At 38.1% G+C, this 14,151-nt stretch overlaps 1 protein-coding gene across 1 annotated transcript; it reads right to left on the reverse strand.

Annotated features, from left to right (window-relative positions):
- Positions 1–1,334: 1,334 nt before the first annotated feature.
- Positions 1,335–11,466, reverse strand: PSKH2 (protein serine kinase H2). Its single transcript, XM_053467571.1, has 3 exons — positions 11,225–11,466; positions 6,156–6,822; positions 1,335–2,173 (listed from the first exon to the last, which is right to left on the reverse strand). The coding sequence occupies exons 1-3, from the start codon at positions 11,464–11,466 to the stop codon at positions 1,859–1,861; spliced, it is 1,224 nt and encodes a 407-aa protein (XP_053323546.1). The 3' UTR covers positions 1,335–1,858.
- Between the last annotated feature and the right edge of the window lie 2,685 nt (positions 11,467–14,151).

Genomic DNA, 14,151 nt, shown 5'->3' on the forward strand with positions numbered 1-14,151 from the left:
TGTTATATAAAATATTGAATTGGTTACAAAATGTGGTAAAAAAATGCTTAAACAAGCTAACTACACTACCGTATTTAATAATTTTATAAGACGACCCTGATTATAAGACAACCCCCCCAAATCTGAATATTACGGTAATTTGGAAAAAAAAGGAAAATTTTGTGTTTTTATTTCCTTTTATTTTCCAACCTGCCCCCCAGTCATGTACATCTGCCCCCAGGCTTGCCACTCTGCCCCAGAAATGCCTTATACCCCCTATATGCCACTGTGCGCCATGATATGCCTTTTAACCGTCTATATGCCACTGTGCCCCATCATATGTATTTTGACCCCCTATGTGCCACCCTGCCTTCAGAAATGCCGTATACCCCTAAATGCCACTCTGGTATTTAGGGGGTTAAAAGGCATAGTATGGGGCAGAGTGGCATATAGGGAGGTATAAGGCATTTCAGGAGGCAGAGTGGCGTATAGAGGGTTAAAAGGCATTTCTGGAGGCAGAGTGGCATAAAGGGGGTTAAAACGCATATCTGGAGGCAGAGTGGCATTAAGGGGGTTAAAAGGCATATCATAGAGCACTCTGACTACAGAAATGCCTTATGCCCCCCACTTAACAACCCCCCAAACTTACCGGTGCTTCTGTATCCCCGGTGTGTTGTCCGGGCAGCGTGTAGACGTCTACGCGATTCGCGTAGGCAACTTCCACTGGACTGGACGCAGACAACCCCCGCTGCTAACCGCACCTCCTTCGGCTCCAGCGGAAGTTGCCTACGCGAATCGCGTAGACGTCTACCCGCTGCCCGGACAACACACCAGGGAGTCAGAAGCACCGGTAAGTTTTTGCTCTGAAAAAACCTTGTCTTGTAATCGAGCAACTATGGTATATTTTGGCATGGGGTAGGTGCTTTATTTAAATGAACAAACCCAAACTGTAAGCTCTGCAGGCAATCATGTAGTTACAATTCTGTTATTATTCTTGTGACTTCATGTATTATTTCACATAACCCCAATGTATGGCCAGACTGGTGATAATGGGGTGGCCCTTGAACTTTAAGGCCGGTGGTCACCCGATGACATAAGCGTGGCTGATGGATATGTTCAGCTAAATATAATGTAATGATGGTAATGTATGTGCAGCCGGGAGTGGCAGATCGGGTGAGTATGGGACCCTGATGGCCAGCAGATGGCAGGTCCAGGCCTTAGCACATGCAATCCTTGATGCTCAAAGGACCAACATAATAAAGTGAACTAATGCTTAGGATACATTACTAAAATTATATTATAAACAGACGAAACAAACAGTAGACTCGAAAAACACAACCATATTTAATTTTAAACACAAACTTAGATTTAACCACCCCACTCAAGCAAATTTGGTGACAACCATATTATAATTATTTACATTACTGTCAGACTCATAAAGTTATTTACAAATAAACAGGTTGCTATGATAACAAGACCACTTTTCAAATTATACACCGCCATCATATTTATATATAGTTTCTGAAGATGGTATTGGGATTCTGAGCCACAGCAAAGCCTGAAGTGTGATCTTATTACTATATAACTATAGCAGCCAGTGGGATGTAATATTCCCTTGGTCGCTATGGACATAAGATCAATTTTCAAACTTTGTACTAATTTTTTTTTAAGATATCCCCCTTGTAGCGTTTTGCGACAAATTATATTTTACATATTATGCATCCTATATGAAGGACAATACTGGGCTTGTGATTTAATATTTTTGTGAATGGGGGTGATGCTTTATATTCACTACACATGTACATAGAAAGTATTCATTTAAATGTATCCATATCATAAAAATATCATTAGAAGAGGCAACATGTTAGCACCATCCAGGCTAGTATCCATCATTGTACACAGCATGTGCTTGGTAACGCAAGTTTCGCTCCATAATCTCTCTCATCCGGCGTGATTTGTTTGAATTGCCGGATTTCATGGACTGTTCTGACTTTGAGCTATGACAACGGGAGGATACTCTGCGCCTCAGGTTCTGGGAGATAGAGCGGTGCAGATTCTTCATGGATGAAGATGCGGCCATGGTCTTAATCCAAGGATGTTTCAAAGAATCGCTTGCCGATAACCGATCATTAGAATCCACTGTTAACAAACGATCTATAAAATCCTTTGCTAGGTTAGAAACATTTGGCCAGGGCTGAAGGAAAAAAAAATAGAAACAAATTTAAGTAAAGAGTCTTAGAAAATGGGCACATCCAAAATCACCTTAGAAATATTATTGTTGTAATGTGTAGCCTTGTGATGTGGAGGCCAGAATATCATTCAAAATGTAGCTAAAGAGTCAGATCCTATTATAATTGATGATTTGACACAGAGCTGCCTTTAAGTAGTAATATGCCTGTATTGTAACTCCATCAGTTTGAAATCAGTAGGACAGCCACATCTGGATCCCAGACTAGCACATAAATACCTATAGGATCTTCAGGCAGTATAGGAACCCAACTGGGCTCCTAAAGAGGTAGCAATGTTCTTGGGCATTCTCATTACTAGAGCATACTGGATATCTATTATTATGTTAAAACCCTATCTAGGACTTCTGCCCTGGGGGCTATGGGTGTGATAGCTCATTATTAAACCACGAATGTTTTATTATTCTTAGGTGAACAGAATGACACAGACCTATTTAATCCAGTTCCACATTTAGCTCACATGTATTAGCCTACCAACACACACCTAACATAGACACCTGGAAGTTGTCTTCCCATAAAAGAAAAAAGCAGGACTAGGAAAGATCCTCCAATTTGTCCAGATATTTGCACACCCGTTCTTTGCAGACCTGTTACTTTCCCCAAATATTACATTTCAGTGCACTAAAAAAACTAATTTAATGAAATTAACACATTTAATTAGAAGGAAACAAATCTATTGATATACTAGTTCTAAAGCCAAGTAGTCCTCTGTAACTAAGACAAACATATGCGCTAACACATATACTTACACACTAAGATGCCTGCATACTAACACCACAATGTAACACACACACAGTCTAACACATATACACTTACTCAGTCGCCTTGTATAGGGCTGCTAAGCCCCCACCTCTGTGACTGGACTGGCCCTGTTTGATGAATCTGGATTGCCCGCAGTGGGGGCAATTCCACCAGTGCTAGGCCCGCCTGCCCCTGATCACCCGAGAATGCAGATGAAGAAAAGTTACAACCAGAGGTACAGTGACTAAATGCAACGGTAGAAGCAATTGCACATTTATGCCACTGCTCTAATTTCATTATAGAATGTGACCCACCCTACATATTTCCTCTTTAAGTAATTTGTGGATACAAAGCGAAAGAAGACACATTAGCAAATCTTATACTACTCCAGGGCTACTAAACTCATTTTGCTAATTAATCATCTTTACCCTGTGGCAGCTTATTTGAATGTGTTTTGTGCTCAGTCTCACCCATGTATCAAATAGTATGAATAGACGTGCTCATTGTTAAACTTTGTTAAAAATCTCTAAGCTTGCAGGAGCAGGGCCCTCATCGTCTTCAAGTACCCGCATGTCTCAATGTGTTCATGGTATTGTTAACGTTGTATATTGCTGATTGTAATGTTATTGTTAATTCTGTATTATCCCTTCATTATAACATCACATTGCCACCTTGACATGGCAGGGGAGATACCATAATAAAATACTTTTTCTGTTACATATATTTTTAGCACTTTAGTCTTACAAAAACAACAAATCTGTTGCTCTTTTTTGTTCTGGATAGCTATTTTTGTATATTCACACATCCGTTTAGACATAGTTGCAGGGTGCAAGACATACATATTTTTTTTCACTTTTTTGTTTTTGATTATAAAACTTTTCTGGACATTATTATGCTGCCATCGGATCTTCTTGGCCATGTTCTATAAAAATTATTAATTAGATTGTCAATGTTCCTGTTTGTGTTGATCCGGTTCAAAGATTAATATGATGGTCCAAAAACATTGTCTGCTGTCTAACTGTGAGCATTTATCTAATATTATTATGAACTTGATCCTCAGGCAAAGGACTTCTCCGGTGGATATTTTCCTACTCCCTTTCTGGCAGCACTACAAAGAAAATAATTATTAATGGAGACAGAGATTAACAACTAACCAACGATTACAGCTGCCACGAAGAAACAAGCAACCACTAACCATATCAAATGTAATTCAGAGAATAGCAATATTTTGTTCAACTCGGTAAAAGGCAGTTTGTACTCACAACAGGCACCGGTGTTTTTGACTAACCAAATGTCCATCATGCATAAAGAGAATTTAGGGGTCTATTAACTATACATGAAGTTGTTAATTAAGTTACAGAGATCACTCCAATGGCCAGGCTCAATGAAACATAACAGCGCTCACCTAACTAAACTCAATCTGCAATTCATTTATTTAAATGCCAAGTTGCTGCAGGGTTTAATCAAGTTGAAAAAAAGGCAAATTGTATATAGGTTCAAGCATATCCATAACAATCTAGCGGGTTTTCTGGTCTTTTTCGATAACAGTTGTGACATAGACAGCAAATGAGCTTCTAGAGCTAGAAATTATTGCTTTACATTATGATAGAGCTGCAAGTTGACAGCCCCCACACACATGACAACTAAAAGCAACAGAAGTATTTTTCATATTAATATTAAAGCGTAAAGAAAAAAGCAATATTAACCTCTTGTGTGTAAGTGTATGAATCCAACGTAATGCTGGAATGTGACGGCTCACCCTTAATACCAATAAAGTAGTAAACCATTATAACCTTTCAGGTCTCTAGGAGCAAAGTTTAACTATAACTAACTCTTCATTAAAATGCTAAAAAATAACTCATGTAAAAAGAACTTGACACTAATTCCTAACTATGGGGTAATGCATGGCGGCCTTATTAGTTTTGACGGAGATCTGTGTGTCTCTATAGACGTTTATAGACTCATTAACATTAGATAGACAGGTACAGTGCAATCAGGGTAGGTAATGCTTAACTTAAGCAAAAGCACTATGCACATTTGCTGTGACACTCAGCATCCACTGTCTCTGAATGGAAGGAATCTTCTTGTGTTTTGGATATTTTTGGACGTATATTTGTATTTGGAGACTTTTCAAGGATTTCATTAAATTCATTACCACCCCACACCCATTTTCTTATCTTGTTTAAAATTCTCATAGTTTATTGAGGAGATGTTTCACTTTTCATTTTTCCCACCATCAACAGTGTCACTAGCTGACAACCTTTGTTGTATGCAGGACTCCCGCTTCCTTGGGCCGGACTAGGGATGACTAAGTAGCCCTGGCACTTTTAGGCCAGGGGCAGCAAACTGGATACGGTACACATTACATTTTATACTCATGCAGTGTGCGACTGTACACTGCAATACACGATCTGAGTTTTATATAATTTCATATATACTGTATAAGCCGTGCCTGATTATAGGCCATAAACTTTGATTTAAACTTTAAAGAAAATGTAATTAGTAACAAAAAAAATACTATGTAGCTTAAACAGTGTTTTCTTACCCTCTCACTCACTTTTGCACGCTCACACTCCCATTCGTTCTCTCTTAATGTCTCCCTACCTTATTGGCTGTCTTCCACTTGATGATGCAGAACGGGTACCAGCTAGGTTATTTAATATAACCACAAAGAATTACATCCACCACTGTCTGGCTCCAATAGGATCCATGAGTATGATTATTAACATTATTTTTATGTATTTTTATGCTTATATAAAAAAAGTTGCACAAGGTCATCAAGGAAAGACCTACTATAAGTTATTTAGAAAATGCTGTGGGTGTATTTTTTGTTGCTTTATTACTTTTTATTTTGTGAAGTCCCACCACAAAAAAAAATAGTTTGGACTTAATAATAATAATGGAATAATGTTAAACACTACACACAGTTAGATCTAGGGAATTCAATGTAAATATATGATATATGGATCTAGAAGATCCATGATTTTTAAAACACTGTAATACTTCTGCGTTCCCCCACCGAACATCTAAGATGTGCGTTCCCCAACCGAACATCTAAGAGACTAAAAAACAAAGGCTCTGATCCACCTAAAACCTTTTGTCTATAGCACAACCATAAAAATCTATGTTAAACTGAGTATGCATGTTGTTTTTTCAATTAATTTAATTAAAATATTGATGTATACTCACATCACCTAAGTAGCTGTATTTTCCTTTTAGGATCATCCGGTAGAGTCTTGTCCGATTCTCATCTTCGAAGGGCATGGATCCACTTAGTAATATGTAGGTGATCACACCAAGGGCCCACATGTCCACTGCATTTGTGTACGGTTTTCTTAGAATAATTTCAGGTGCAATGTATTCTGGAGTTCCACATATTGTCCTCATAGACCAGTCTCCACCTTTATTTCCTGAGTTTGCCAAACCAAAATCAGTCACTAATATCTTTGAGTCTGCCCCTGGGTGGTAATAAAGAAGATTTTCTGGTTTGAGATCCCTATGTGTAATTCCTAGTCCATGAAGATAGTTTATCCCATCTAAAACCATCTGCAGTACCTTGGTTGCATCTCTCTCTGTAAAGGATCCTTTAGCGATGATTCTGTCAAATAGTTCTCCACCAGTCGCCAGTTCCATCACCATGTAAACTCGGTCCTGAGCTTCAAACACCTCTATAAGTTGAATGATGTTATGGTGACTAACTCTTCTAAGGATATTCAGCTCTGACTCACAAACTTCTTTTCCTTCTTTGGCTCTTGTTTCAATCATTTTTATGGCAAATGGTTGATGCGTAGCCCTATGTTCAACTCTTACAACTCTACTGAAACTGCCCCTACCGATGAGTGCTTTGATATCATATCTGAAAGAGAAAAACACTAATATTAATCATAAAACACAAAATGAGTCTGCGAGAACAATTTACACTCACATTCTAGAATTGACAAGTGATAAATCGTATTAGTTAGATTAGATCGATTGTAGTCCATGGAATTTATTATTCTGATTATTTTTTATTTATTAAGCTGCAACAAATATACATTAATACACACACATACATCAGGAGTTGAGAACCCTGCCTGTAAGCTTTTCTATAAAATTCCAGTCCGGAATGGTGGGCTTTTGAGGCTCCTGCTCGAGAGTTTAACATCTAAACTTAGCCTAGCATAATGTATTCTGCCTCACTAACAAAGCTGTGAGATGTGAGTTCCTGAAACCAACTGCAAAGTATGTACTGACCAGTACTCACACAATGAAAGTTCAGCAGACACCGTGAACTTATCAAAACTGACCCGTAGGATGGAGTCTCAGTTGAAGTTTTAATCTTTAGGCTGATAATCCTTGTAAATATATACAGAAACACAGGCGAATGACAGTAGTACATGCTAACAAATTACATAAGATTGCTGCTACAAAACAGTATAAAGAACAGACAAGGGTAGGGGCTGGCTGAACAAAACTTGATTTAGGGAGCCCAGCAGGGACAAATAACATGATTCGATAGGTGCCAACAGCAAACATGAGATTCAATACAAAATGAGACATGACACACCCCGCCTGAAGTCTTTAGATTTCAAAATCATCTGAAACACAATAATTATTAAATTCCTCCAGACCATACATATGTATGGAAGACCATACAATAATACAATTATAAACTTAATATACATGAACTTGAGTCGAAAGTCTTAAAAGGTCCCGTGGCTTGGAGATGGCTTGTAGTCCAAGATGACAGAATATCTAGCTAGTGGAACTGATCTTTGAGGGAAGGACACACTAGGCCAAAATTTACACCAACTCATGTTATACGCCAATGTGGATCAAATATTCTAAGAAAATGAAGAATCTTGAGTAACACAGCTGGCAATCCACAAAAATGCTTCCAGCCGAGCTGTGACCTAGGAAGTGGCTTCTTCCTTTGGCATAAGAAGTACTAGTTCGGTGATTGACCGGAAGAAACAACCTTCAACACCTTCCCTAGTGACCTTGTCCGAAACTATACATTTTTTAGCATCATCACTGGGCATGACCTAAGTAACAAGACCCATCTGCCATTCATTGTGATGCACTTTATACTCTTTTAAAAGGACGAGGTCACCTACATCTGCATTTATAATTGCTCTGGAGCATGTGCAAATATTTCTTCCTCCAACTACGCCAAATTACATTTCAATATTGCTGCATTTGAGGTTCCCACAAAGAATTGCAGCAGTTCCGACCTTTTGAGTGAGTGGTTTAGCTGGGGTCAGAACTATTGGGGCATCAGGAACTGATTATACAGAAACTAGCGGCCTTATGTTGATTATGGTTGAAGCTTCCCCAAGTAATGTGACTAAGGTCTTATGGGGGGAGCTGTGAAGATTGGTGGTCAAGCAACATTGAATCAAGGATTCTCTGTGTAATTCCAATCATGCCCTCCCAAAATCTTCCCAAATGAGATGAATGTGGGGGACATGTAACCAAGACATGTAACCAAGGAAGACCATGTACCTAGAAAACTGAGTGTAGATAGACACTTATGGATCTGGCACAAACTGAGCAGGAAGAAACATGGCATGGATGTGTGATTGATTTGAAGGCAGATGGTTGATTAGTTTGTATCAGGAAGGACATGTCTCTAGTAGTCATTGCCACAGGAAACAGTACAACACATAGCCAACTCATCTATCGGGCTATCATACTGATAGAATTGGTCCAGCAGAGCCAAAACACATAGTGACACATCCCATAGATCGCACGAGACCTAAGAACACATTATCTAATTGGTCATATTGTTGTCATCCCGAAAATGTATATATAATTGCTCATTTTGTTATAAAGGAACAATAGATTTACTTCTTTATTTCTGCTAGTATTCATTTCATTATCCATATATAGGGTTTGTATCACAATTATGCTGATTTCTTTTGTAATGTATTTTATACACACATACATGCTGTAGACTCTGTTGGCCATTTTCTGGTTGTTTGCTGCTGTTTTGACCATAATTCTCACGAAAAACAAAACGTGTTGTAAGAACAGATAGAACCTTGTATAACTGATAAACCTTTGCAAGTCTAGACTTGCAAAGCCAAGTAGTACTTCGGCTGTCATTATTCAGAATTCTTCATGGCTCCTCGATTTTTGAACAGAAAGAACTTATGTCTAAGTTCAATGGCTTGCGACAACCTTACTGCTCTCTCATAATAAGCCAGAACATAAACAATTGTTCTACAGATGATGTGTCTATTTATAACTCTTGTAATTCCAATAATTTATGGCATAATGTTATTACAGCAAAAGCATTAAAGCAGGCAACAAGAACTATAATTAATTGTAACGTTACATAAGGTAAACCAAAGGACAAAGAAGGAGGTGTTATGATTTTCTTATAAACCTACTATAGTGAATACGAAAAGAAGAAAAATTTTAAATAGTAGATTTAGATTATTATATAAATTAATATATTATATAAACTATAATCGCTATCACTACCGGATGTCAAAAACCCCACCCAGAAACATTCCTTTTTAAATTGTTTAATTTTGCCCTAGTCTTTTTTTTCCCCTTATTTCTATAATGTCTTCTACATTATCATATCAACCCATCTGGGTCACAGGATTGTGACATGAGGGAGAGAGATGACCACACAGAGCTGTGTACTCTAAAAGCTAATTTGTCCTAAGCAGACCATTGTATGATAACTGTCAGGTATTCTTTTAGGGTAGTCACAAAAAGGCCCATTGTGAATGCTAAACTTACCACTTTGGACCCCAATGCAAACTTTGGGGAGTGATCTAGTGACTTTTCGTGGATTCATAGCTTCTAAAATGGTGAATCTGCTCTAGAGCTATGTTCTCACTTAGCTAATCTATCTGGAAAGTAACATTTTCCCTTGCTATGTAGAGGATATAAATCTGAACAATCCAATAATGTTGGAAGCTTCAGTAAGTGGGTCGGTGGCAGGCAATATAGAATGAGTGCAGATTCTATGGAGATATAGATCTTTAGAGGACAAATGGGCCAGTAGATAGACATCATGAATCTCTGAAGTGCTGTAGCGGGGAGAGGACAACGTGTTAATGAAGTAATGGGGGGGAAATCATGCCTTCACCTTGGCCTTCAAAGTAAGTAACATACTATAAAATACATCCTCAATTTGCCCTATGAAAAGACTTACTGTTGAGTGGATTTAGAAAGCAGGGGACTCCACATAGGGCAACTTATTATTTTAAGCAATTGTTTAAGATATTCTTCTGTTTTGCTTCTTTAAAGAACATTCTTAGTGATATCACTATACCCTAGTATAAATAAAAGGACCTAATTTAAAATATAATGAGTTTATATTCCTGGTTATTGTATTTATTAAGTACTTTACACCGCTTTAAAATATACTTCTTCTTTTCTTTAATTAAGGTTTAATAACTATTTTATTTCTCAACTTGCAAGCTGCCCGTTACCTTATGTATCACTAAGGCATTAACATACAATAATAAGGGAACAGGTTGGACAAATAGTGACTTTAGCCCTCTAAGTGAGACGTTCCCTTGAATAAATTACTGTCACTTTGTAATCTGTCAGACATTCAGTGAAACCTGTAACAGGAAAGGTTTGATTAAGCGTTTTACGGTTACATACTACACCTTGGAACCACTTCCTACCACCTGCCGCTTTAAACAGTATCCTGATGTCCCAGTTAAGTGTCTGTAAACATTATAATCGGGAATTAATTATCCAGTGATGACGTTTCTCCCTTGTGAAAGAACACATATTCAAACATATCTATGTAAACTAGGCTCATCTGACATCACAATTTTTAAGTTTGGCCCTATATATGCATTTTGTTCTGATCAGACTGAACATATATCTCAAAAATGTGTGGCCTGTTGCTTTAAATGTCATAAAGATACACTAAATATTACAAAAATCTCCATTAATGTATTTTATGTAACACAGTAATCCTAAAATAACAGTTCAGTGAAGTTCAGTGTCAGAAATGCTGTCCGCTTGTTCTGAATACATATTTTTACATACATTAACAAAAAAATGAGTTATCGAAAACAGCGTATCCTGATTTTTTTCTTTTTACTTTTTCTTTATATTATTAGTATATTTAAATATATGCATTTAAATATAGGAGCTCTTTCTTTTTTTTTTTACTGTTTTTTTAAAATAAATTACAAAAAGATGTCTATAAATATAACATTGTAATTTTATTATAAGATTTGGAACATTAATTATTTCGCTAAAAATTTCAATATTTCAATATTTAATCTATTGCTTACCTGGCGGTAACTCTGGGATCGAATTTGGCTCTGTAGCGTGCAACTTGATTCTTTTTTGCTTGCAATTCCTCTTCTTTCTTGGGCTCTTCCTGCAGTCCCCAAAATTCACCCTTGGAGTGTACAGGTTCCTTACAGAACTGGACTGGAACTACAGCATGGATCAGCTTGACGTAATAAGGATTTTTTTTCACTGGGGGCTCCATAGGCTCTGGGAGCACTTTGCTGCTCACTCCGCACCCCATATCAGGAGGACAGGAGCATGGGGGGTAAAGAAAGGGGGCCAGGATCCATTACACAGCCAGGCAGCTAACACAAAAGAGGAGAGATCATCTCAGCAGCAACAGACTCAGCCCCTTCTAATCACTGCCCAGAAGAACTCATCATTTTAAACCTGCCACATGGTGTGTGACAAGCAGAGGTGTAACTAAGGGGAGGCTACATCCCTGAACTGTTTCAACACAGAATGGGCTCACAGTGAATGTGATATATAGTGGCATATCTAATGCTATCAAATAACAGATTGCAAATACATTGCTTACCTGAAAAGACAAGGCACGGGTTTGACCGGCCAGCCATATTGTACACAAGTAAAGTATAAGCAAGAATGTTTTGAACATTATATGTTCTTAAACCGGTAAAAGGATGGTGCTTGTTGTGCGTGAATATATTAAAATATGTAACGTTCTTGAACGTTTGTATTATGTTTGCAATGGGTGTTCTCTAATATATTCAGAACTCAAATAAGCCCATCCTGCTCAGGCCACCTGGCCATCACCAAGTATATCATTTTGAAGCATTTTGAGCATCCGCAAACAGGGGCAAGATGGAACACGCCACTCTCTATCCTGCTTCTGAATTTTGGGCACAGCAGTCATGCATTGTAGGACGATCTAAAGTAATGAAGATTATCTAACAGTTTGGGGCTTGAAATCATGGAATAGAGTAAGCAAGAGCAAAGGAAATGCTCGTCTCTTTGATGTAGGTGTTACCTTTCTTGGTTAATTTTCTTTTTCACACAATTACATTACATTACCTTTTATTTATGGAGTGCTATCAGATTCTGTAGTACTATTGGGATAGGGGAGAGTAAAACCTAAGTGAAAATGTACAATATACAAGATAGACAACATTAATGCACTCACATATTAGTACAGATGGAGAAGAGGACCCTTGCCATAAAGAGGAACAATTCCTGTTCATCTTACTACTCTGAATAGCACAGTCATTGGCGTGTATACCCTTGGGTTTCCCTTCATTCCATCTGAAGAAGAGATCTCTGAGGTCCCTGAAAGCTTATATAACTCAGGGGTATTGTCAGATCTCCAAAAGATCCAGGGCTAGAGCCCATAGCAGATTTAATAGCGGTGGTGCCTGGGTCCAAGAATGAAATGCTGCCCCCCACCACCTAAACCACTCCAACCAAAATCACATCCGCATCCATTATGTAATGTAATGATAATTATTCTCTATTCAGAGTCTCAAATAAAGATCACACTTTAGTGTTTTTCATTGTGCCAGTTAATCTAATGAAATTAATTTTGACAATTGAGCTTGCACAAAAAGGCGAAAAGCTCCAGTCAGCCCATTAAGTCTGTTTGCAACATTGATCCCCATCATGTAGTAAATTAGTTGTGTTTCACTTAATAAGACTGAATGTTTTATTTCTTGGCAGCTGCCTCTTGACATCCGGCATGTACCCATGTGTACACACCTGCGCTGAACTGGGAATGCATGCTCGCTGCTCTAAAAATTCTGGTCATCATAGCACAATTTGGTCTTTCTTGACTTCTTGTGAAATGTGTTCTTCCCTAAAGAAGATTTATCATGTTAGCCAAATCCAACCTTTTATAGTACTAAATATATATAACACTAAATAATCCCATGTAATAGTGTTTGCAAATTCAAATATATAAATATATGTACTGGAAGCACACATTATATGTGTAAAATGGAAGTAGCCATCTTAACTACCTGTTCTTGGGAAACTATGTCTCCACATGCAAAGTCTGAGTAATGCCCTGGCCTCTCGTTGACTGACTGGAGCAGCAGATGAGTATATGTCCACCAGTGGGGCACAAATAGACTATGAAAACTGTTACATATCTACATGCTCGAGCCAGCAACCTATTCTGGCCTAGGTAGACTAGGCCTAGGGCTGCAGGTCCAGATGCCATGGCAGTTCACAACCACAAAACTGGTGGTGCATATCGCCTTCTTGGACGATTAGGCCCCCTAGTATATCGCTGTTCAGTGGGCTAAAAACAAGTGAGATTTCTTATCTCCTCTACTGGTCCATCTAAACAATGGAGGTAGTGCTGAGCCAACACAGCCTCTATAGACTACTTGAGTCATGGAGTGCTGGAATATGACCAGGTTCGGGCCTAGGGCCGTGCCTGCAGCCTCCAACCACCTGCCCTTTCAGATATTCTGAAGTACTTTAGCATAATTCTCTCTTTAATTAATTGTCTTAAATGTCAACTTTACATGAACAAACAATGGCCTTTTCTCACTGAGATGTTTACACTGTGTTGTAAACATATATGGAACTCACAGCATATGTACACAACCTAGTGTCTCCTATTTACAGTAATCACTAAATCCTTTGTTTTGCTGTTTAAAAGCACTGCCCCAAACACCTTGTGTAGCACCATTTGCCATACTCTAGGCTTTTTTTGTCCTGTAAACTGTGTAAATGTAAATCACTCAAATGAGTTTTACTAATATGAAAATCAATAGTCATGTTTTGTTGGGTTTTTTGGGGGGGGGGTCATGGGCCAGTTGGAGAGTTCCCCAGATCTGCCTTTCTATGTCACAATATGCCACAAGCAGATTGTGATACACTGATTGTATACATACACAAACACACACACATATACAGTATATATATATATATATATATATATATATATATACACATCCTTTTTAAT

Source organism: Spea bombifrons, chromosome 5 (genome assembly GCF_027358695.1).
Source record: "Spea bombifrons isolate aSpeBom1 chromosome 5, aSpeBom1.2.pri, whole genome shotgun sequence".
Lineage (NCBI taxonomy): Eukaryota > Metazoa > Chordata > Amphibia > Anura > Pelobatidae > Spea > Spea bombifrons.

What these genes read in the sequence shown, in the direction of transcription:
- PSKH2 (XM_053467571.1), bottom strand. Translation starts at nt 11,466, where the DNA reads ATGGGGTGCGGAGTGAGCAGCAAAGTGCTCCCAGAGCCTATGGAGCCC. An exon ending in GATCCCAGAGTTACCGCCAG is followed by an intron (nt 6,823 to 11,224) that starts GTAAGCAATAGA and finishes TTTCTCTTTCAG; the next exon opens with ATATGATATCAAAGCACTCA. An exon ending in AATACAGCTACTTAGGTGAT is followed by an intron (nt 2,174 to 6,155) that starts GTGAGTATACAT and finishes TTTTTCCTTCAG; the next exon opens with CCCTGGCCAAATGTTTCTAA.